This window comes from Galeopterus variegatus, unplaced genomic scaffold (genome assembly GCF_000696425.1).
Source record: "Galeopterus variegatus unplaced genomic scaffold, G_variegatus-3.0.2 Scaffold1143, whole genome shotgun sequence".
In the NCBI taxonomy this organism is placed as follows: domain Eukaryota; kingdom Metazoa; phylum Chordata; class Mammalia; order Dermoptera; family Cynocephalidae; genus Galeopterus; species Galeopterus variegatus.
Window position 1 is genome coordinate 275,165 of NW_007727254.1, and position 23,785 is coordinate 298,949.

The window sequence follows — 23,785 nt, forward strand, 5'->3', positions numbered from 1 at the left end:
AAAAAAAAAAAAAAAAAAAAAAAAAAAAAAAAAAAAAAAATCCTTTTATAGACGTGGGTTATCCAGTGAACTTCAATATAGCATTCACTAAATTTAATTTTATGGTCCATTTAAGAGTAAAATAAATTAAATGTTCATGATGCTGTATGTTCTCTTTGATTTTTTTCCTCGATTCTTTTGGTTTGGGTCTACATTGTGCATAGGTAGATACTGAATTCTTTCTATATTTTGAATATTCTGTCTTAGCTAAAGTCATGGATAAATATTTAAAATAAATGTTCTAATTATATAAAGTTATCCATTTCACTGGAGCTTTGTAAACAGTTTTTATAAAGGAGATCTAAAAAGTTCTGTAAAATAAATTTTAAACATATGCATATTGTCTAATTTGTAGTGTTTACACATACACACGCATAGAAAGCACAAGCACAAAATAAAACGTATTTGTCTTTACCATTTGCTTTTTGTACCTAAAAGCTAACTCAACTGCTAGTGTTAGCACAAAAATGAGTAACAAGTTCATGAGTTATGCAAGTACTTGTACTTTCTCAAAAAGGGCACAGAGATCAATATTGAAAAAACAAGCAAATTTTCTAAAACATTCATTCATGATATGCGTAAGACATACCATTTACACAAGAGAAAATGACAGGCAAAGGGTAAACCAAGTTTTCTTCAATAAGAATAACAACATACAAAAGTATAACAAGGACACATCAGTATGGATAAAAGAACTATTTTTAGAAAGTATTTTTTCCTAAATTATTTTTAAAACAGGATAATTGTTTAGTTTGTTTTTGCCCCTTTTTTTTTTTTTTTGGCTAACAGAATAAAACAGTGGAGTAATATTCTGAACACATTTTAAATCATGAAAATTCAACTAAATGTACTCAGAAAAAAAGAAAACATAACAATTTGTGTATTTACCTTTTAATATTCATCCAAGTATCACTTGGGTATTAAATAGCCTAGATTTAACACATTTTTTTTTCCTTTTTGTCTTTTTTTTACTGACCGGTAACAGGATCGCAACCCTCAGTGCTGCGCCCGTACCGGGGACCAGCAACGGGATCGCAACCCTCGGTGTTGCGCCCGCACCGTGCTCAGCCAGTGAGCGGGAACCGGTCTCCACATGGGATCCGAACCCTCAGTGGGAGCGCAGCGCCAAGCGGCGCACTCTCCAGTGTGCCACCGGGCCGGCCCGATTTAACACATTTTAACATTTGCCAATTTTGCATGAGATTCTTTTCAACCCAAACTTTTTATATGAAAACTTTCATAGAAACAGTTGAAAAGACTAGTAAAATGATCACCTATATACCATGCCTTCCAATGAGATTCAATAATTGCTCAGATTTTGTTATAGTTGCTTCATCTCTGAGAGGACAATTTAAATACTGAAAGTAACTGCTTGCTATGCCTCTCACTGGGACTAGGGCCTAGTATAGGAATGAGATGGGGGATGGGAATGCACTCTTCCCTCAGAGGAGCTCCTCATTTCCTGTATGCTGCTCAGAGCATAAGCGCCTCACAAATCTGAGTGATACTGGACTTTTAGAAGTATACACTCTAAAATATTGTTCAATTATATGTGCATGTATACTATTCACTACTGCACACATTATATGTACATTTTGTACAGGTTTCATAAAAACACATAAACTATAAGGGATTTTCAGTGATAATTTTGACTATACGCAATTGTCATCTTTAGAACACATTCAAACCAGCATTAGGTGAACATGCACTATAAAACCTATTATAATAAAGAATATTGGGAAATGGACACAGTTATATGTGGCAGTAGTAAAAGCTCATGCAACCAACCAGAAAGGCAATTTGACAACATGTTACATCAAAGACTTAATTAAAACCATTCATCTTGCTGTCCTTTCTACTTCTAGTAAACATTTAGCCTAAATATACAGGATAAATATGCCCGAACAATATGTTTATGATAGCAAAAAAAGTATAATTTGTAACAATACAAGGTTGTTTCTATTAACTACAATATACTCATTGAATGAAAAACTCTGAAGCAAATAAAAATAAAGGTGCTGATTAAAAATATATGTATACAATAAATACATACATAATGGTATACACATATATATGCTAGATATGGAAGGATGCTCACTACAGAATAAGTTTTAAAAACAATTTCTAAAACAGATTTAAATTTTCTGATAATTAAACAAATATAAAATTATAAATATGTAGAAATAAAATTGGGAAACATATACACCAAAATGTTAACAGTAGTGACACTAGACAGTGGGATTACTATAAGTGACCATTTTTTCTCTTTTTGCTTAGTATATATTTCCTTGTTTTTGTACTATTACCATATATTCATAATATGATGAGACATTTTAAGACTAACTGTCTTTACATATTACACTTTAAGATTATTTAAAATTCAATAATCTCACCATTATTAGTAAGATCTTTCTGAACTTTTCCAAGTGATTTTTGTATCTTGAAATAAGCTCATTTAAAAGCAAAAATAAACAATGGGCTATATTCCACTTCCCTCAATGTTTAGCTTGATGTTTTTGAGCTTTGATAACCAGTATAGTGACTATTAATAATATTTAAAATCACTGAGGATATAAGAAGCAATTCTTTGGTTTTAACTAAAATTATTCAAAAGAACTCCACTTATGCATTTACTTAATCATTTTCCTTTCTTACTGAGCCCAGAATTTAACATACCAGTCAGATTCAATTTAGGAATAGGCAAAGGTTCTGTTGGAACAGGATGGTATGAAAACAAGGTAAACATTCCTCGTCCTACTGGAAGGGCCATAGTTCGCTGACACAACTGGAGCAACCTATAATTAAAAAAACCAACATTTAAAAAATTTTAAAACAAAGCATAACCAGAATATAACCTATAGGTAAGTATTTTAAAAGAAGGCATACTGTGTAAGATGAAGTCACCTCAAAGTAAATCCACACAAAGGTATGGATGAACCACACAAACACAATTATTCTCATTTTAATACTCTCACTCCCATTACAGACTCTAAGGAGAAGATACTTTTCCTTTGTTTTGTTGCATATTTGCTTTGAATGAAAACCAGCTTGTCTATAAACCAAGCCAAATCAAAAAAAGAAATTTAAAATTCTACTCTGATGGATGCTAACCTTCTCAAAGGAAAATAATACTTTCTGGGTTTCATCATTGTGTTATTTTCAGTCTAGCTGCCCTCAGTACATATGGGATCCTCTTCCCATCCCTTTTGCCAATACAGTCTCAGAAGTGCCACCTCTATGGCCTCTACACAAGGAAAAAAAGGAAGTCTCTATACTGGAGGTGAATTGATTTCATGGTGTCTCCAGGGGAAACATAGAATTAGTTTCACTTACATGATAGCTAGGATTTACAGGACTTATACATCAAGTGTGCTCAAAACTAAAATGGCTTTTCTATAAGCTATACTGCACCATTCTTTATCTTCCTTCTCTGTTAAAATAAATTACATTCCATATAGCCCCTTAAAACAAGACAAAAATCTAACAAATTTTAGAAGTACAAGAATTTATAGCTAGGAAATGCTTATACAAGTTATATCTAAAGACAGAGAAATATTCCTTCAGAGGCTACATTTTCTCTGCAGACAAAGCTATTCGCAATCACGGTCTCTCTTTAACCGTACACACATATAACTATTTTTCAGGCCCATTGGCTTGAAAGATTCTTTGGGAACACTGCCCCCACATTAATTTGGGACCAGGGAAATTTAAGACCAAGAGGATGTATCCCGGGCAAGCCCGGTGGCGCACTGCTACAGTGCGCCGCTTGGGAGCGCAGTGGCGCTCCCGCCGAGGGTTCGGATCCCACATACAGACCGGCCGCTCACTGGCTGAGCAAGGTGCGGGCGCAACAGTGTTGCGATCCCGTTGCCAGTCCCGGTCCGGTACGGGCGTGACACTGAGGGTTGCGATCCGTTGCCGGTCACGAAAAAAGACAAAAAGGAAAAAAAAAAAAAGAGGATGCATCCCATAGAACTTCTTTAGAGAAAACCTTACACATAATCCAAGTCAACCTTGCAGAAGTCATAAAATTATAATAATGTATCCCCTGAATCTAAAATACCACTGATTATAACATGCATCATGATGTCATGAGGAACTAAGAAAGAAAATGTGCTGCCAATTAAACTATGACACCTATTGACCATAAGAAACATTCTAATTTCAGAGACACTAAAAAGCTAAAAAATTAGCATTTTAGAATCAAAGAACTCTGTTAATGATAATGGCTGACAGCACTGAGCTTTACTATATACTGGGCATATTCTAAGCGCTATGTAGAAATAACTCACTTCATACACAGAGCAACCCTATGAGGTGTGAATGCTATAATAAAGCATACTCTCATAGGTGAGAAAACTGAGGCAGCAAAAGGTTAAAAAATTTATCCAAAGTCACCCAGCATTTGGATCCCTATACTGGCCAACCGCCAAAAAAAAAAAAAAGAAATGAAAGCAAATAGTGCCAAACCTGGCTTTAGAGCCCGTGCTCATAACTACTATGCTCTATACTCAATTTGTCTGTCATTATAGGTAACTAATACCTGGGAACAAGTGGAGAGGAAACAGTGATAGAGAAATTGTGACTAACTCAGACCTTCAGTAGCCTGTGGCTAAGTGTGGGTGGCCCTTCCCCTTGAAGAAGTATCATAAGAAAAAGTAAGGAGAACTAGAAAACAGTGGCAGAGGAATGGCAGATAATAAAGACAAGGCAGATAAAAGGACAGGAGAGAATTTTAAAATAACAGTTGAAGTATCCCAAGGCAGTAGCTCTGAAATGTCCCAGGTATACGATGTTGGTTACTACTGAGTCTTACACTTTATCAAGGGAGATAGCATGTATTACAGAGTGACATGAGAAAGGCTTGGAGAGTACTACCTATCACATGAAAAATAAAAAATACTGTTATAAATTTACACTATACTTAAAAAAAAATAAAACGTCAAAATCTGCTCCTGATCAAGACACAGAATGATTCCAGTGTTTTGCTCTGTTTGTGAATTCTTAAGGTAACTACCAGCAAAATGGTCTTAGATTCACCCTTTCAAAACAGTACACTGCTGTATTAAGAGGATGAGGATCTGAAATACAACTATGGTCTGGAAAGCCAAAGATATTTTTAAAATATGTAGGGTTTACTAAGGTTGGATGAAAACTTAAAACACATGGGACATTTTAACTTTAAATTATCTTTTAAATCTTTTTAGGGTTTTAAATGCTAAAAACGTAAAGGAAGGAAGAACAAATATAAACAAGTCCCAAATGTAACACAAAAACATGACAAGAGACACCCAACAATGTTTCCTTTACCTGTTTTCTTTTTCCTCAATGAACTCGTGGTCACTGAGCTCCGGGTACTGCACCACATTGACGCGAACGGGATGTGCACTTTGAAGAAGCCTTCGCACGTCCTGCACCCTTAAATCTTCACTCCATATTAATGACATAACCTCCTGATTCATGTCATTCATGCCATCATCCTCCTCCTCAGCTTCTGTTCCTGAAGGACCATCTGATGAGAGCACCTGAGGAACAGACTTTATTGTAATAATTTTAAAAACAGTCAACATACACTTATTGAACAACGAGGATATACAGGCTGATGTACCATGATTACACCAGTACAGAGAAAACATGTATTTTCAAAGCCAGGCTGGGTTGGGTTCCCAAAGTATATTGAGCCTAATCTATAAATCTTTTTAAAAAGTATTATATTGCCTAATTGAAAACATTCTTTATCAAACTGAGGGAAAAAGCTTACATTAAGGATAACAGGAGGTTAAATCTACTGCGAGAAATATTCTAAATAAACTGTAAAAATCTAACTAAAACTAATCATTTTAAAAAGGAAACCAATTACTCCAAGTGGAATATGAACTCGACTCACTAAAGAACCCACGCTAGCTTAAATATGCCTGTTGATGCACAGAAGCAGAAGGAAAAAGCGGGGGTATAGCTCAGTGGTAGAGCATTTGACTGCAGAAGCGAAAGGAAAAAGACCTGGAAAGATATACATCAAGGGTTGGGGGAAGTTGGGTGACACTTTCTAACTTCAGTACTTCAGGTAGGATGGATCATGGTTTCTTTTCACCTTTCTTTTTTCCTAAGTATGTTTCAAATAAAAATTTCTTAGAAGTCAAGGGATTAAACTGCAGAAAACAAATTTGGGGGTTAATTCCTTGATGGTCCTCATTAGCTCAGCATGTGCTTTAATATGGGGCTTCCCAGTCCAAATCATTCAATCTGACTGCAACACAGATATGAATTGCATGGAATCTTTTCATTTTCTCTCAAAAATGTTTTATACTCCTTTAACAAAAGATTAACTCCTAGTTGAAATGCTAAAGTTTTGCAACATTTAATGTGGAAGCAACAACACTAGCCTGAAAAAAAAAAAAAAACCCAGCAAATATGACCAGATAATCACTCTTAGTTCACAAAAATTCATTTTGATTCCTATGGAATATCTAATTTTAAAAGAAATTATATTATAATGGGTAACTATAAGATACAGACCCAAGTAGCTGACAAATTGAATTTATATGGAAGTAGTGATAAAATGTAGCCTCAAATAACTGAACAAATTGAATTTAGATAGAATTACTTAAATGACATTTAAATACAGATTAATGGTTTTTTTAGTGTAATGGTGTTGAGCTGCTCTCTCTCATAGTAACAAAGAGATGTAAATGCTAAAGCAGTTTCTTGGTCAAGGAAAAGAACTGCCATATTACTAGCAAGAAAGATTGATTTTCTGTTTAAAACAGGACAAAAACAACACAGTTGCTATTTGGATGCAGGTTAAAAGAGATATGTGCTGGAACAACCCTGCTGGAGATGGGATCCCATGGAAACTGATCCTGGCACAAGTCCACATTAGGCAACTCTGGGGTTAGGAATACATTTTGATACAGGCTCTGAAGAAGCATTAATAGCCAAAGTGGCTTATAAATAGTTATAATGTATTGATTACTATGTACTGATTCAAAGGCTAATAAGAGATAAGCCACATTCCCACTGTTTTCTCAGCAACATGAACAAAGTAGAAGAGTCACCAGGAGTAAAATAATCATTCCTGAATTGTCCTTAATGAGGTGCTACCATCTATTTTTTAAGTTAGAATTATACAAGAAGTTTTAGAAGTTTCAATTTAAGAAAGTTTGATTTAAAAAGAGAGAGATTTGGAGAGTAATAAAATATTTCACTTTCTATTTGTCAGCTTCTTAGAACCCATTCTTAAAAAACAAGATTTACAAGGCCATCCCCGTGGCTCACACAGGAGAGTGCGGTGCTGGTAAAGCCAAGGCCGTGGGTTCGGATCCTATATAAGGATGGCCGGTGTGCTCACTGGCTGAGCGTGGTGCAGATGACACCGTGCCAAGGGTTACGACCCCCTTACCGGTCAGGGAAAAAAAAAACAACCAAGATTTGTAGATTGATAAAGTACTGTATTTCAGGAGGGATAACTTAGGACATCTTCTAAACAGCTCTAGTGAAAAAATCTTTTTCCTGGGGCTTCAGTTTTATGTGATTGAACAAATGTTTATGCCTACTTAACAGGTTAAATTCAAGAAACTTAACACATCAAACATATAAAAGAGAAAGTAGCTATGTATTAATTATCCAAATTCAGGTTCTATGTGTCCTTCCTTTTCCCATGTAATAACTACGAAGTAGTTAATTACTAATATGGTACAAGTAGAGAAATATTCATGGTAATTGCCCTACTGACTCAGCGCTTCTTCTGACTCAAGGCAAAGGAGCATCGAGGCAAACCAAGGCATTCACAAAATCTCCTGTTCCCATAATCAATTTATGATTAATAAGATGTGTCCAGTTATAAGCCCCAAAAGGCATATAATATAAAAGACAGACTGATATACATACTTGCAAAATGACTTAAAGGAAAATGAAAAAGAATTTCTGCATTGATTTTATTTGAGACTAAAACTGAACACTGAACTTTCTATGTTGACACTCACAGATTTCCCTCTGGGTATGTTTCCTTCACAGGCCTGCTTGGAGAGATCCTGACGTCCAATCAAGAGACAGACTGCTTCTGGCCAGTCTGAAGCAGGCTGCTCACGACAGTGATAAATTGCATCTCTGATGGGAAGAGCAACTCCAAAGGGAAGAGTTTCTAAATCTCTTAAAGTGAATCCTTATGGTGAAAGGAAGAGAGAAAATTTTAATTTAGACTTGCCATTGCCCCAATTATCTTGACTGAAGTTATAATAAACATCTATCCTGACAAATAAGAAAGAAATCCATTTTATTCATCTTACTACCAAACTAATATCTTGACCTGAGGGATTCGTGTAAAAGGTCTCTTTAAAACAATGCCTAGAAACCTGAAGAAAAAGACAAACAATCCCCCCCCCCCCACAAAAAAAAAAACCCACAACAGACAAAAAGACATTTCCCAGAAGAGGGAACATAAATGGTCAATAAACATATGAAGAGATGCTTTACCTAATGAGCGATCAGGTAAATACAAATTAAAGCCACTGGGAAATATAATTTCACATTCACTGGACAAATATTAAAGTCAGTCAATACCAAGTGTTGGTAACTATGTAAAGCAACAGTAATCCTCATCCTTATAAACAATGGCAGTGTAAACTGGTACGACCACTTTGGGAAACAGTTGGTATATACAGTAGGTACATACCCCTTTTGTCCATCAATACCTATAGAGAAACTTGTGCACATGTGCATCAGGACACAAGTATAAAATATTCATTAGAAATATTGTTTCATGGGCCGGCCCGGTGGCGCACTGGAGAGTGCGCCGCTTGGGAGTGCAGCGGCACTCCCGCCGAGGGTTCGGATCCCATGTGGAGACTGGTTCCCGCTCACTGGCTGAGCGCGGTGCGGGCGCAACACCGAGGGTTGCGATCCCATTGCCGGTCCCCGGTGCGGGTGCGACACCGAGGGTTGCAATCCCGTTACTGGTCAGTAAAAAAGACAAAACGGAAAAAAAAAAAAAAGAAATATTGTTTCATTATGGCAAAAAAATAAAGGGATAGGGAAGGAAGCGAGTCTCAATGTCTATCATCAACAGATGGATTATCAAGTTGTGATATATTCAAACAATGAAATAGTAGAGCAGTGCAAATAATCTACTGCTACATAAGTCAACATGTATGAATCTTTTAAAAATAATGTTGTATAAATAAAATAGGACAGAACACATGTTATATCTGTATATTTAGAGAAAACTCAAAAATATACAACACTAAGCAACATATAAAAATGTAAAACTATGGAGAAAAGTAAGGTAATATAAAATACAGGTAGGGCAGTGGTTACCTATAGGGGTGGAGCATGTATAAGGAGGGTACCACCAGGAGCAGATACACAGGGGTCTTTCTACTATACCAGTAATGTCCTATTTCGAAAGGCAGGTGACCAGTACATCAATACTCCCTTTATATTATTCTCTAAACTAAACACATACATTTTTATACATTCTTTTGTATGTATATTCATATTTAAAATTTTTTGAATCTTCAAGTTAATTAAAATTTACTTTTCCTATAATGATTTTCTAAATTTTACAATATTATGCCTTATTTATAATATAGAAAGCTGATTAATTATTGAGGCAAAAAATTTTTCCTTATATGAAAGTAACACTTTTATTAAATATACAAGGGTACTTCAAAAAGTTTGTGGAAAAATAGAATTAAAAGATAATACAAATCTTTCCATGAACTTTTTAAAATACCCTCATATGTGATATACAAATGGATAAAATTTATCCAGTATTTTTTGGCACAGGTGTCCTGTATGCATACTACATGATGATTACTGTCATTTTCAAGGTGGGATACAAAAAAGAACTATGAAGAACTTCATTTAGAATACATTTTAGGTAAAAATTCAGAAACATCTTATAATATTCATTAAAACATTACTTTCTAACATACTATTCTATATGACATCTTTTTTGATATCTTTATATCAGTAATTTTTAATTTTTTCAGTTATTTTTTGAAAAAACTTTCTTTAGTATTTCCCTTATTTTAAAACCTAGTAGCACAGGTTTTGGGAATAGAGAATGCCGAACTCTTTTCCTCCCTTTTTCCTCTTCCCAGCTGAATGTTCACCCTGGTGCCTAAAATCTCTGACCTTAAGCCTTCAAAAAGCATACACTGAAATGTTTATATAATTACTTTCAGACTTGGCCAGAATAGCCATTTCTGATATTTGATATCATAATGGCTTCAAGTTTGGATGTGCAGTAATTAGAGTTCTCCATTCTGAGACCAGTTTACATAGCCATAGCCTAAACTGGTCCAAGGCAAATGGCAAATAAAGACTTCTTACGCACCAAGAGATAAAGAGCTGGTATCTCAGATATTATTACATGGAAGTTGTGAGATTGTCAGGAAAAGGAAGTATGGCTCAATGAACCATAATCTCAATCTTGTGACACTTTTCCCTAAAACCAGAGCCCCTCTCTCCTCATGCCTCTCAGTTCTAGCTAGTACGGAGCAGGGCCTAATTAGAAGGCAATAAAGAAGTTCTTACCTACATTAGTCATCCAGACAACTAATCTTTCAGCTAGGCTAGAAACTGATGTAGAATGCCTGAAACTAAACCTATAAGAGAAGAAAACACAAGTTATTAAACAGAACAGTAAAACGTAATACTGTTTTAAAACTTTAATATAGAAGCACAATCTGAATAAAAGTCACCTATTTTCCTCTTGTTCTGCTTGTGACTTCTGGGGGGCTAAAAAGGCAACAAAATTAAACTTTATTTTGATAATGCCATCCTAGCACAGGAAACATACAACATGTAGAAGACATTTGGAAATCATTCATTAACAACTTCTAAAACAGTAATAAAATACGCAGTTCTGCAGCAGGCTAGAAATAACAATAATTTCCTTCAGGCTAAAACACAACTTTTTAGCCACACCAAAAATATAAAATTTGTTAGATTTTAAGTAATCCTGGTGTGTGAAAATTGGTTGCAGACTATAGACTAGAACAGTACTAAAGAGGCAAGATGTGGCCTCTAAAGCAAATTATGAAAATTTTAATCTTCTTATATCAGTTGTGATATTAACATTTATAAGAATTTGTTTTGGAGGCCGACCACGACATCAACTTACGGGGAGTTATTCTGGATAAATACTGTGGGGCTTCACCAGAAACGGAGCTCTCATCACCAAGTATGTAGAGTGCAATACTCTGCAAAAGGAGAAAGTAAACATATTACCTTTTAAACTACCGAGGTATAACTAGGAAATAATCATAATATAGGAACATTTCATCCATTTAGGTATACAGCTATACGAGTTTTGACAAATGTTATGCAATCATGTAACCACTACCATGCTCACAATATGGAATACTTTCATCACACCAAAAAGTTCCTCTGAGTCCTTTGTAGGCAATCCCCTCCTCCTACACCCTGCACTGGAAACAACTCACCTGTTTTCTTGTGCTATAATTTTGTCCATCCTAAAATGTTATGTAAATGGAATCATAAACTATGTAGTCTTTTCTGTCCTACTTATTTGACTTAGCGTAATACTACATGCATGTATCAGTAGTTTGTTCCTTTTTACTGCTGAGTAGCACTCCATTACACAGATGTACCAAACTTTGTTTATCTACTCAAAATCTAATAGACATTTGGGATGTTTCCAGTTTGTAGCAATTATATGCAAAATTTCTCTAAACATTAGCATACAGGTCTTTGTACAGGTACATATTTTTGTATCTCTTAGGTAAATACCCAGGAGTAGAACTGCTTTGTCTTATGGTAAATATATAGTTAACTTGACAAGAAACTGTCAAGCAGTTTTTCAAAATGCTATGCCACTTTTGCAGTCCTACCAGCAATGTATAGGGATTTTAGTTGCTTCGAATCCTCGCCAAAATATTTCAGTCATCCTAACAGGTCTAGGAGTATTCTAGGAGTATCTAACAGGTATCTAGTAGTCTAGAGTAGTAGTGGTATTTGATTTGAAAAGGAAAGAAAAAATATAGATAAGATAAAAGGCAAAAACTCTCCAAAAAGAGTTTAAAATATTTAGCAAATAACACAAACACAAAAATACATTTTTTAATCTTCAGTTTTTTTACCTGTTAATCACATTATTCAAAAATACCACAGTAATAACTATAGACAAATTCCATTAAATGAGAATTTATAAAGTTCCTTGATGACAAGTCCCCAATAAATGTTAGATCACTTCCTTACTTTCCCTTCCCTCATTTCAACAAATGGTAAACAAATAATACTATCTCCACTTATAAAAGTGACTCAATAGCAAAGAGCCACAGAAAGCTAGAAAGGTCTGGTACAGGTTGCTGCAAATGTCTCATTAGCTAAACAGTATATCAAAAAAAATTAAATCTACTAAATCTCACAGTGACAAAACCAAAACCTATTAACAAGGGTTTCTGTTGATTTTTTAAAATATTTTTATAAATATATCTGTGACCTGGCAAGTTATAAAGAAACATTGAGAGGATGAAAACTAAATGAAGACAAAGGCCAGAGAGGTAAACTGAGCAATGAAGCCAGTTTTACTGAGAACACATATGCAAAAGGACAACCTAAAAAATGGGAGAAAATATTTGCAAATCATATATCTAATAAGAGATTAACATCCAGAGTATATAAACTCCTATAACTCAACAACAAAAACCAACCTCGTTCAAAAATAGGCAAAGGATTTGAATAGATGTTTCTTCAAAGAAGATATAGATAAGCATATGAAATAATGCTCATAAGCATATGAAAATATGCTCAACATCACTAATCATGATAGAAATGCAAATCTATATAACAATAAGATACCACTTCACACCTACTAGGAAGGTTATAACTTAAAAAAACAAACAGGGGGCCGGCCCGGTGGCACGCTGCTACAGTGCGCCGCTTGGGAGCGCGGCGGCGCTCCCGCCGAGGGTTCAGATCCCACATACAGACCGGTTCCCACTCACTGGCTGAGCGAGGCACGGGAGCAACGCCGAGGTTTGCAATCCCGTTGCCGGTCCCGGTACGGACGCGACACTGAGGGTTGCGATCCGTTGCCGGACACGAAAAAAGACAAAAAAGGAAAAGGAAAAAAAGGAGTATTGGCAAAGATGTGGAGAAATTGGAACCCTCCCTCCTGCAATGCTGGTAACAATGTAAAATGGTGTACCACTGAAAAAGAGTTCAGCAGTTCCTCAAAAAGTTAAACATCGAATTACCACATGACCCAGCAATTCTACTCCAAGGTATATACACAAAAGAATTAAAAGCAGAGATTCTAAAAGATATTCGTATACCAATGTTTCATAGCAGCGTTATCCGCAATAGCCCCAAGGCGGAAACAACCCAAATGTCCTTCAACAGATGAAAAGATAAACTGTGGTAATCTATACAATAAAATATTACTCAGCCTAAAAAGGAATGTAATTTTCATAGATGCTACAACATGGATGAACCTTGAAAATTATGCTAAGTGAAATAAGCCAGATGCTAAAGGACAAATATTGCATTGTTCTAGTAATATGAGGAACCTAAAATAAGCAAATTCATAGAAACAGAACAGAGGTTACCAGGGACTGGGGAAATGGGGGAACATGGAGTTACTGTTTAATAGGTACAGAGGTTATGTTGGGGATAAGGAAAACTTCAGGTATACATAGTTGTGATGCTTATAAAACAGTGCAAATGTATTTAACTGCAATAAATTGTATACTTGAAAACAGTTAAAATGATAAATATGAGGACATTTATAGTCTGCTAACATTTGGGAAAGGGAACAAAAGCATATGGTTCTCCTGTGAGACTGGGAAGACCCCATTTCTGAAAAGATCCACAAGAGGCCTATAAGCAGGCTGCTCCAGGATGGTGGGACTGAAGGGATATGTGCCCCAAGGAAGTCACCTTTACCTACACCCTCTGGTTCTATGCAAAGGTTTGACCTTGGACATATATTAACTATTCAAAACAAACTAATTTCTAAAAATAAAGATGTGTTTCTTTGAAAAAAAATTTCAGCAGGATTGTTTTTTGCAGCTACAGACAAGCTAATTATAAAATTAATATGAAAAATCAAAAAAGCTAAAACAATTTTGAAAAAGAAGAGTTATGGAGGGAGAAGTGAAACTAGCTAATTTTTACACTTACTGTAAAGCTACAGTAATCAGGACAGTGTGGACAGCCACATAAATCAATGAACCAGAACAGAAAGTAACAAATAGACCCACAAGAATACAGTCAATTGATTTTTGACAAAAGTGCAAACACAATAAAGGATAGTCTTTTCAACAAATGGTGAACAAAAAGTTGAAAGAACTGGATATCCAAACAGAATAATAAAAACCTCGACTTAAATCTCACACTTTATAAGAAAACATACAAAATGGATCAGTAGTCTAAATGTAAAACATGAAACTGCAAAACATCTACAAGAAAACATAGGAGAAAATTTTCATAACCTGAAGTTAAACAACGAATTCTTAGAAATGACACTAAAGGCAGTATCTATAAAAGAAACTGATAAACTGGCTTCATCAAAATTAAACACTTTTGTCCCATGAAACACTAAGAGAATAATGAGACAAAACAAGCCACAAACCAGATGGAAAAGTCTGCAAACCATGTCATTTCACTAAACGTCATATCTAGAACTCTCAAAATATCATTAGCTATCACTGAAATGCAAATTAAAATCACAATGAGCTATCACTACACATCTATCAGAATGACAAAAATAAATAATAGCGACAATACCAAACACTGACAAGAATGCAGGGAAACAATTTCTTTAATATTGCTGGTGGGAATGTAAAATGGAACAGCCACTCTAGATAACAGTTAACGGTTTCTTTAAAAACTAAATATACGCTTTTTATATGAACCCATCAATCCTACTCCTAGGCATCTACTCCAGGGAAATGGAAACTTATGTTCACACAAAAGCCTGAATGTTTACAGCATCTGTATTTATAATTCTTAAAAAATGAAACAAACCCAACTATCCTGAATGGTTAAACCTACTGTGGTATAGCCATACAATGGTTGTTCACACAAAAGCCTGAATGTTTACAGCATCTGTATTTATAATTCTTAGAAAATGAAACAAACCCAACTATCCTGAATGGTTAAACCTACTGTGGTATAGCCATACAATGGACTACTAGTAAGCAATAGAATGCAATGAACTGTTGATAGTTGATACAGACAACAACTTGGATGAATCTCAAAATCATGAGGGAATTTTTGGGGGTGATGAAAATGTTCTATATCCTAATTATGGTGCTGATTACATCAATCTATACATGTGCTAAAATCCATAGAAATGTACACAGAAAGAAAAAAGTTAATTTTACTGTATGGTAATTTTTAAAATTAAAATTAAAAAGAAAAAGAAAAAAATTAAATAAGACAGGCAATACTCTAAATACATACCAAGACTACAAGTCTGCTTCTTTCACAGATTCCAGGGAGGTAAGGATAGGGTGGCATTCCTTCACCTTTCAGACAAGAACTCACCCACTGATAAATGCTTGGTGGCTCAGAAGTAAAAAATGATGGATGATGCATAAACACTGTCTGACCTTTAAAATTAGATAAAAGTTTATAAAGATACAACAACACATTAAGACAGTACTATTTTATTCTAAAGGGAAGACGATCAACAATAACAAGTCACTTTGAAACAATCGGAATAACATTTTTCTGTATTCTCCAAAATGCTTCATGTTTTCTGTCACAGTAAATAACTGACTACATTATTATATGCAAAATTTAAATGACTTCTATTTTATCTCCTCCTGGATGAAATTTAGCAAATTCTTATGCCCAAGCCATATGAAAAACCTTACCAAAACTTTTTGGCCTCACCCTAAAGACAGAAGAGACACCCAGGATTCAGTTCTTTTCCAACAATTGGACTCAGTACAGTGATAATTAAAATGTTCTATATCTGTGCAGTCCAACAGGATAATCACTAGCTCCATGTGGTTACTGAGCACTTGAAATGTGGCTAGTGTACTGAGGAACTGAATCTTTAATTTTATTTTATTAACATATGGCTATTGGCTACTAATTGGACATCACAGGTCTAGGCTAAAGCAACCTTGGCACTGAAAATTCTCTCTAAGCTTTTGCAAGTCAGAACCTTAGGGATAGGTAAAATTTTCCCTACACACTGAAGAAGTTATGGCTTACTACAAGTCAGAGATCAAGCGCTACAACTGAAATCTGCTTGGTGAAAAGATGCTGCCCCTGACTTAGAGACTAATAGTAAAAAATACATCCTCTGCCATCCACTTAGAAAGAAGCAAATGTCACTATCCTGTTCAGAAAACCTTTAACCACACAAACACGTACCTTGATCAATTGTGCACACTTGTCCAGTAGTTCTGACAAGCGTTGGGTAGTCTCTATAGTAATGGTCTACATAAGGCCCCAATTTTAAGTCTCTAAAACAATAAGAGCATATAAAACAGAAGGTATTATAGCATCTTCTTTCCACAGAATTAGAAGGATTTATTAGTTGAACTTTTCAATTTAAAAAACTTACTTATGAGAAAGAAGATAATCAAATCTAGTTTCTTTATTGTATTTCTGTACTTTAAATTTCCCAGTGACAAATGCAACCCAAAGTCCTTTTGTCACATACATTTTGTGGAGGTACAACTAGAGTAAAAGCACAATGGCCTAGTTCTTCGTCTGTTACTTATTAGCTGTGTGATCTTAGGTGAGTCATTCTGTTATCCTCAGTATTTTCTGCTAGAAAATGGGGGAACACCAGCTAACACACTCTCAAGTTTTGAAGATTAAATAAGATAATATATGTGAAAAACACCTTACAAAATGTAAAACATTAGACAAATGTTACTTAAATTCAGAGAGCCATGATTACGACTTGGAAATTATTTAATTACAAAAGAATTTTCATGATAGTAATGATTTGGCATAACTGATATGACCATCAATTAAAGCAGTCATGTCTCAGAAAGGAATTTCAGGATCTCAAGGAAGACCACAGAAATTACAAAATGTGCTATAATCTTAACTCAAAGGTTGGCATGTCCATTCAAATTCAATTTCTTTATCACAAAGGGTCACAAAAGGCTCAAATGACACCTATGACTCTTAGAATTCAGAGTCAAACACAAGGTGCTAAAAAGGCTGTTGATACGTATTATTAGCATTATCTTATTGTGGATCCACTATAAGTGCCTGACAGACAGGAATGACCACAGATTGCAACAAGGAAAGCACAGCAAAAAGAGCCCACAACCGGCAAACACCACTCAGGCTCTGAGAAGCAAATCCGGGCAAGTTTCCTCATCACTAAAATGGGGATCATAATACTTACTTTGAAACTTTATACGTAAACTATGATTTTATTAACTATAAAGCATTATTTGAATGTAGATATTATTAAAAAGGAGCAAATGTTATTGTAAAACTTCCACCACAGTGTAGCCAACCAGTCATCTTGTCGTCTTGTTTTTTCCTGACTTTCCACTAATCTTAGAACAAAGACTAAAACTCCCAGCATGGCCCACAAGTCCTTACATAACCTGTATCTTCAAACAATTCTGTGGTTTACAGAAAATGCTCTGGTATTCGGAGAACGTAGATTTCAGAAACTTACTTATAAGCTTCCTATATGATATAGAAAAGACAGTCACATAAGAACCTCTTGGCAGTTTCTAATCCACAAACAATATTTACCTTGCCAACTGAACGAGAAGTTCAACAAGTGAACAAATTCCTTCTCCCATTAGCGTATTCAATTTCAGCTCCTCATAGACAAGGTGAAGAACAAAAAAAATTGCAGGTATGTGAGTAAAAAGAAGTGTAGAAGAATCCAGACTGAGGTTCTGTGAAACCTCCTCATCCTTCATCTGCGAAACTTCCGAAGGACTCAAACATAAGGATCGGTTCAAAAGATGAGACTCAACATTCTGGTGGTAGTCTGAATTCAGTAAATATTCCCAGTCCTGAGAAGAATAAAAAGGATATATTTTTTTAAATAACGCCTCCTTGTAATTTCATCATTAAAAAAGAAATTCAAATTCACTTAAAACAATTCAAGATCCATTTTCACATTGTCAACCTAAGAATATGAAAAAAATCACAATACTGAAAAAGAAAAAAACTACAAAATAGTCAAGCAATTTCCAGATGCCAGTGATAAACATTAAGATAAGCCATCTTTTTTTTTCTTTTTCTTTTTTTTTTTTTTGACTAGTAAGGGGATCGCAACCCTTGGCTTGGTGTCATCTGCACCACACGCGCTGGCCATCCCTATATAGGATCCGAACCCGCGCCTTGGCGCCACCAGTGCCGCACTTTCCCGAGTGAGCCATGGGGCCAGCCCAAGATAAGCCACCTTTAAAAACCATTTGAAAACCATCTCTTCTAGGGAAGAGACTGTGCGAGTAAAATCCTACTGTTTAGGTAGGGATTGAGAGAAAAAACAAGTTTATCTCAGACTGTGTTTTATGAAGCCAAGAGTAAAGAATAAAAGATGGGCAGTGTAGACAGGCAGGTTTAGCAACCACTACACTGATCCATGTTACGGTAAGAGAGAAGATCTACCTGTATTTAGTTGGTATATTTATCTTTCCATGTTTATGAGATGCTGGAGCTAGAACGATGATCTAATAATCAACGGAATTTTATATTAGGAGTGATTGTACTACTATACATTCCAAGTATTGGATCTATTGATTTTCTATTTGTGATCTTCTGTATTGTGTTCAAAGAATGTAGTTTATATTATGTCCAGATCCTGGAATTTACTGGTAATTTTAAAAGCCTTAAAACAGTGTGTTGTTATTCTATCTTAAAAACTCTTGGACCAAATACACAAAAAAACTGATAAACTGGATAACCAAAATACAAAATTCTCCTCATGAAAAACAACACTGTTAAGCCACATACAAAGAGAAAATATTCTCAATACATGTATAAGGCAAAGAACTCATATCCAGAATATAAAAGGAATGCCCATAGCTTAATAAATATTTTTTAAAGTACAGTTAAAAATAGGTAATAGATTTGAACAGAAACTTCACAAAGAGATATATAAGTAGCTAATGAGCACATGAAGAAGTGTTTAACGTCAGTAGACATCAGGGAAAAGAAAATTAAAACCACTTAGATAAAAAATTTCACACACACTGAAATGGTTAAAATAAAAAAGACTGACAACAGCAAATGTTGACAAAGCTGCAGAACATGAGGGACTCGCACATGTTACTGGTCAGAGTGTCATATGGTACAAGCAGTTTGGGAACCAGCAATGACCCAATAATTTTACTGCTAGCAATTTATCCAAAAGAAATGAAAATATATGTCCACAAAGACTTGTTACTGAATGTTGGCAGCAACTTTTTTCATAAACGTCAAAAAGTGGAAATAACCTAGAATGAACAAACTACAGTATATTCATACTACTCAGCAATAAAAAGGTACAAACCACTGATATCTGCAAAAACATGAATGACTCTCAAAAACATCATGCTGAGTGAAAGAAACCTTATACCAAAGATTACATACTACATTATTTCATTTACATCCCATTCTGGAACAGGCACAACTAACATATGGTAGTAGAATTCAGATCAGTAGTTGCTTAAAGAAGAGAAAAGGATGGATTAAAAGCAGCATGAGGGAACTTTGTGGAGTCATGGAAATGTTGTGTATCTTGATGGGAGTGTGGCTTACATGAGTGTATATACGTCAAAACCAATCAAATTGTAAACTCAAGATCTGAGGATCTCATTTATGTAAATTATACCTCAAATTAAAAAATTTGGGGGTTACTTAAGAATATAGCCCTGGAATCTGATATGTCTGAGAATCTAAATTAGAGGAACAATCCATAACAAAAGGAAATGCTGTCAATTTAGGTGATCAATTGGCAATAAAATATCTATAAACCCAAACTGAAATCATGCAGCAATACATACGTCTACAATAATTTTTAGATGATCATTAAAGTCAAAAGTGAATAAATGCACATAAAACAACAAATCCTACCCTTCAAAATAACTTGTGCTGTATTAAAATAAATAGAGCAAAAGGTGTTGGAAATACAGACAAATGACAGGAATACCACTGAAGTGGGAGACTAGTATGAGTATTCACAAATCAATTTATATTAGCAAGAAATAATAATGCTTACATCATCAGATCCAGTCTCAGAAGGCCTTGCTTTTTTGGGTGCAATGACTGGGGAAAGTGATCCTTCAAAGTCAAACTAGAAAATAACCCCAAAAGAGAAGACAAAAATCATTAATTTATTACAGTCCACTAATTAACTTAAAGGATTCAGAAATCAGTTTTACCAATAAAGGAAACCAAGGAAAGTCAACAAAACTCACTTCCTCATCTGGAAAATCCTGGCACAAATATCTTTCTTCTAGATCATTGTACAGACGAAATAAAATCATATATGCAAAGCATCTAGTATAGAGCCTCGGCACTGCAATAGCAGTTTCCTTTCCTCTCCTACTTCTATGATAACACAGAGTATATCACACCTTTGGCAGAACAAATGTGGTATGCATCTTTCTTTAGGCATACCACAATATGCCAAGTCTCAAAGAATAAACCCAAGATTAGCCAAATGTTAGAACAAAGCAGACATTTATTTAACATCTACAGTGGACCATCTAACAATTCTATGGCAGAGACAGTTAGCTACTCTTTCTCCTCTTTGTTCTTTGTTCTCTTTCTCCTGGACCCAAAGCCAGACAACATACCCCGGCCTCCCTTGAAGTTAGGTGTGCCCCTAACTTCCTTGAAATTAGGTGTGACAGAGTGACTACGAATGAAAGTGGATGTCACCACTTCCAGGATCAGTCCATGAAAACCTCCCACATCTTCTCCTCCAGACTCTTTGCCCCTTCCACCACCTGATTAGAATGTAATCAACCCCAAGGCAATCTTTGGAGACTCACATTAAAGATGGCAGATCCTACATCAGTCTAAGTCCTGAATAATAGTTAGGCCTGTTTACTTGCCAAGCACACTTATATGAGCAAAACAGACATTTCTATTGTATTTGAGCCTTTCTATCTCTTGAGGTCTTTCTGTTACAACAGTTAGCCTATCCTAACTAATACAACTACATAAAAGCAGTTTTCGAAAAGTCGCTTTTCTTCAATTCCCCCTGGCATAACCTATGCCACCCCTACTACTTCACAGGGGCAATAAACTACCAACTAATAAACCAGAACTCTATAAATCGCAATGGTTATTTTCCTATACTATAAAAACATACACATATATCAATCTCATTCCTCTGAAAGATGATTTCTATAAAAAAATTAACATAGACAGCAATAAAGTAATTTTTTAAAGTGAATATTATCGAGAAAAGGTTTGCTTGTGAAGCATTCAAATAAAAAACAGCCAAATTCACACACAATATAATCAAAAACTGGTAATGACAGTGAAATCTAAGCAACAGGTGAAATGAGAGATATCTAAAACTTCACCAAAATACCACACACACACACACACTCAAACGCACACACACAGAGTCTAAATCACAGTCAAAAAGAATGTCCCTGCTATGGTTATCAGATTCATGAGACCTGGAGTTATGGGAAAGAAGAACAGAAACCGTCTGATAGCAATACCTCTCTGTGGCATATACATATCTGTTTTATCTTCATTCTTTTAAAGTGTCTCAGGTTAGCCAACCCTGTTATATGCTCCTGCAGATCCCCACCCTTGATATGTCATAACCCGTATGTAAAATATTTATTATTAGTCTCTCCCAAGACAATCAATTCCATGGAAGGAATGGTCTGTCTTCCTAGTGTATATCTGACAAGCCTGGTATTGTCCCTAGCCCATAGCAGGGGGGCTCAATATATACCTAATGAAAACATGAGCATCCCAAAGGACACAAAAAGTTAACCCCAAATGTATCTGTTCATAGAGTGTACCGTCCAATGCTCTCATTGAACACATCAGTAAATTGAAAAAAGCCCAAAGAAATGCCAAAAATATTTGTACTCTCTACTACATTATTTAAACGAAAACAAGAAAATGGATAGATCTGGACAAAGCAAAATGAAAATAATTTGTCAATGAGGGCCATTTCATCCTGAGCTTTAACTGTGAGGACAAAAGTTAGCAAGGGTTTAACTATACATTCCTCTAAACGAGTGTCAAAGCAACTTGGCCTCAAGAATTGATTTTCTCTTTCCTTCCTTTAGGACTATCATGAAATACATAGGTCAGAAAACCATGCCTTTATTTACAAAAGAAAAAAAGGGTGAATGCTCACTGACCCCCACAATACGAAAATGTGAGGGACACTGATTCTCTGCCTGAAACTAGGGCACAATGATCTATATTCTTCAACGAGTTCCACGGGATAGTTATGCACAAAAACTACGAAAAGCTGAAGTGCACTTATTCATAATGTATATTTCCAAAATCAAAGGGAAGGTGTTCTAGAGTAATTTCTTCAGAGTAACCCAGGCACAGTTGTCCTGGGAAGGATCTCTAGAGCTAAAAGGAAATCACCAACAATGAAAGCACAACCCTTTGATTTTGTAAATAATGTATTAAGGGCCTGTAAGAAAGTTTCTGGAGGAAGAGGGTGAGGAACGCAGCTTTATACCATTAACAGAGTACATACTTAGGCTAAGGCACTGTCAATCCCCCTCAAATTGAACATTCCTCCTCAAATACCCAGCAATATGTGTGTAAAAAGAAAGTCTTATCTTTAGAAAAGAATCTTAATGAGTCAGAAGATACAGTGTAGTCCCAGCGTTGAACAAATCACAAGTCTGATCTCCTTGTGATTTGGTTTATCAACAAAACCAAGATTACTAATCCTAGCATAACGTGCAGTCATTTTACAAAGATGAAATGAGAAATAATAGTCAAATGTGCGTTAACACATTACAAAAACTCAATAATTGTAATTACTAATAAAATGTTATTATTTATTATCAAATATTTAATAATATTAAATATTTGATTTACAATATATAGATACAATAAGCCTTAGTTTTTGTACATTAATTTGAATAAGGGACGCATATTATTAAATTTATCTGTTATGTACTCTGAATGTTGTATTACCAATTACGCAAACATTCCACTGATAACAAAACAATTCATGAAGGAAACAATATTTACTTACATTTCGGGTCCATGCTAAGCGGTCTGTGTTATAACCCATCATGTTCATGAGACAAGTCACAAATAAATTCCACTCTGACTGATAACCAGGTCCTCCTGGAGCACTGTGGACATTGTACCACTTGACAAGCATCTGAACCGCTATTTCTTTTGGCAGGATTAACTTAATTGCTTGCAAACATGTTTGCACTATTAAAAGCAAAGATTAATTTTAGTATGTTTCCTATGCATGCATTTTTTTCCCCCTTCCATAAAAAACTTTTTAAACTACTACTAGGTAAAGGCCAATTACTATGAAAAGAGAACTGTCATTAAAGAGCCAAAAGGATGCAAACATTACCTCGCCAGTCATATGACACTTACATCAACTATTGTATTCTCCAATAAATGGGGCTTGCAAGAGGTCTGAGGGCCGTTTTCAATCATTAATTTTGGAACAGAAATAAGGTGACCAAATAGCCCAGTTTACCTGAGACACTCCTGATTTACATCAACTGCCCCAGCACTTAATAATTGCTCCCCCTTTCACTCTCAAAAATGTCCTAGTTTGGACAATAAATTAAAGGTTATTCTAGAAAAGAAACTACAA

At 35.2% G+C, this 23,785-nt stretch overlaps 1 protein-coding gene across 2 annotated transcripts in view; it reads right to left on the minus strand.

Moving 5' to 3' along the window:
• The window catches only part of ANAPC1 (anaphase promoting complex subunit 1), a 106,132-nt gene that overhangs the window by 49,139 nt on the left and 33,208 nt on the right, over positions 1-23,785 (minus strand). The window contains exons 17-27 of one of the 2 annotated variants that reach the window (XM_008575129.1): positions 23,198-23,385; positions 20,213-20,287; positions 17,752-18,020; positions 16,396-16,487; positions 15,472-15,620; positions 11,165-11,243; positions 10,743-10,779; positions 10,576-10,646; positions 8,022-8,200; positions 5,350-5,564; positions 2,716-2,834 (exon numbers count right to left, since the gene is read on the minus strand). In XM_008575129.1, coding sequence (XP_008573351.1) covers positions 2,716-2,834; positions 5,350-5,564; positions 8,022-8,200; positions 10,576-10,646; positions 10,743-10,779; positions 11,165-11,243; positions 15,472-15,620; positions 16,396-16,487; positions 17,752-18,020; positions 20,213-20,287; positions 23,198-23,385 — 1,473 coding nt within the window. Of the gene's footprint in view, positions 1-2,715; positions 2,835-5,349; positions 5,577-8,021; positions 8,201-10,575; positions 10,647-10,742; positions 10,780-11,164; positions 11,244-15,471; positions 15,621-16,395; positions 16,488-17,751; positions 18,021-20,212; positions 20,288-23,197; positions 23,386-23,785 lie in introns of both variants that reach the window. The other variant, XM_008575130.1, reaches the window with a different exon arrangement.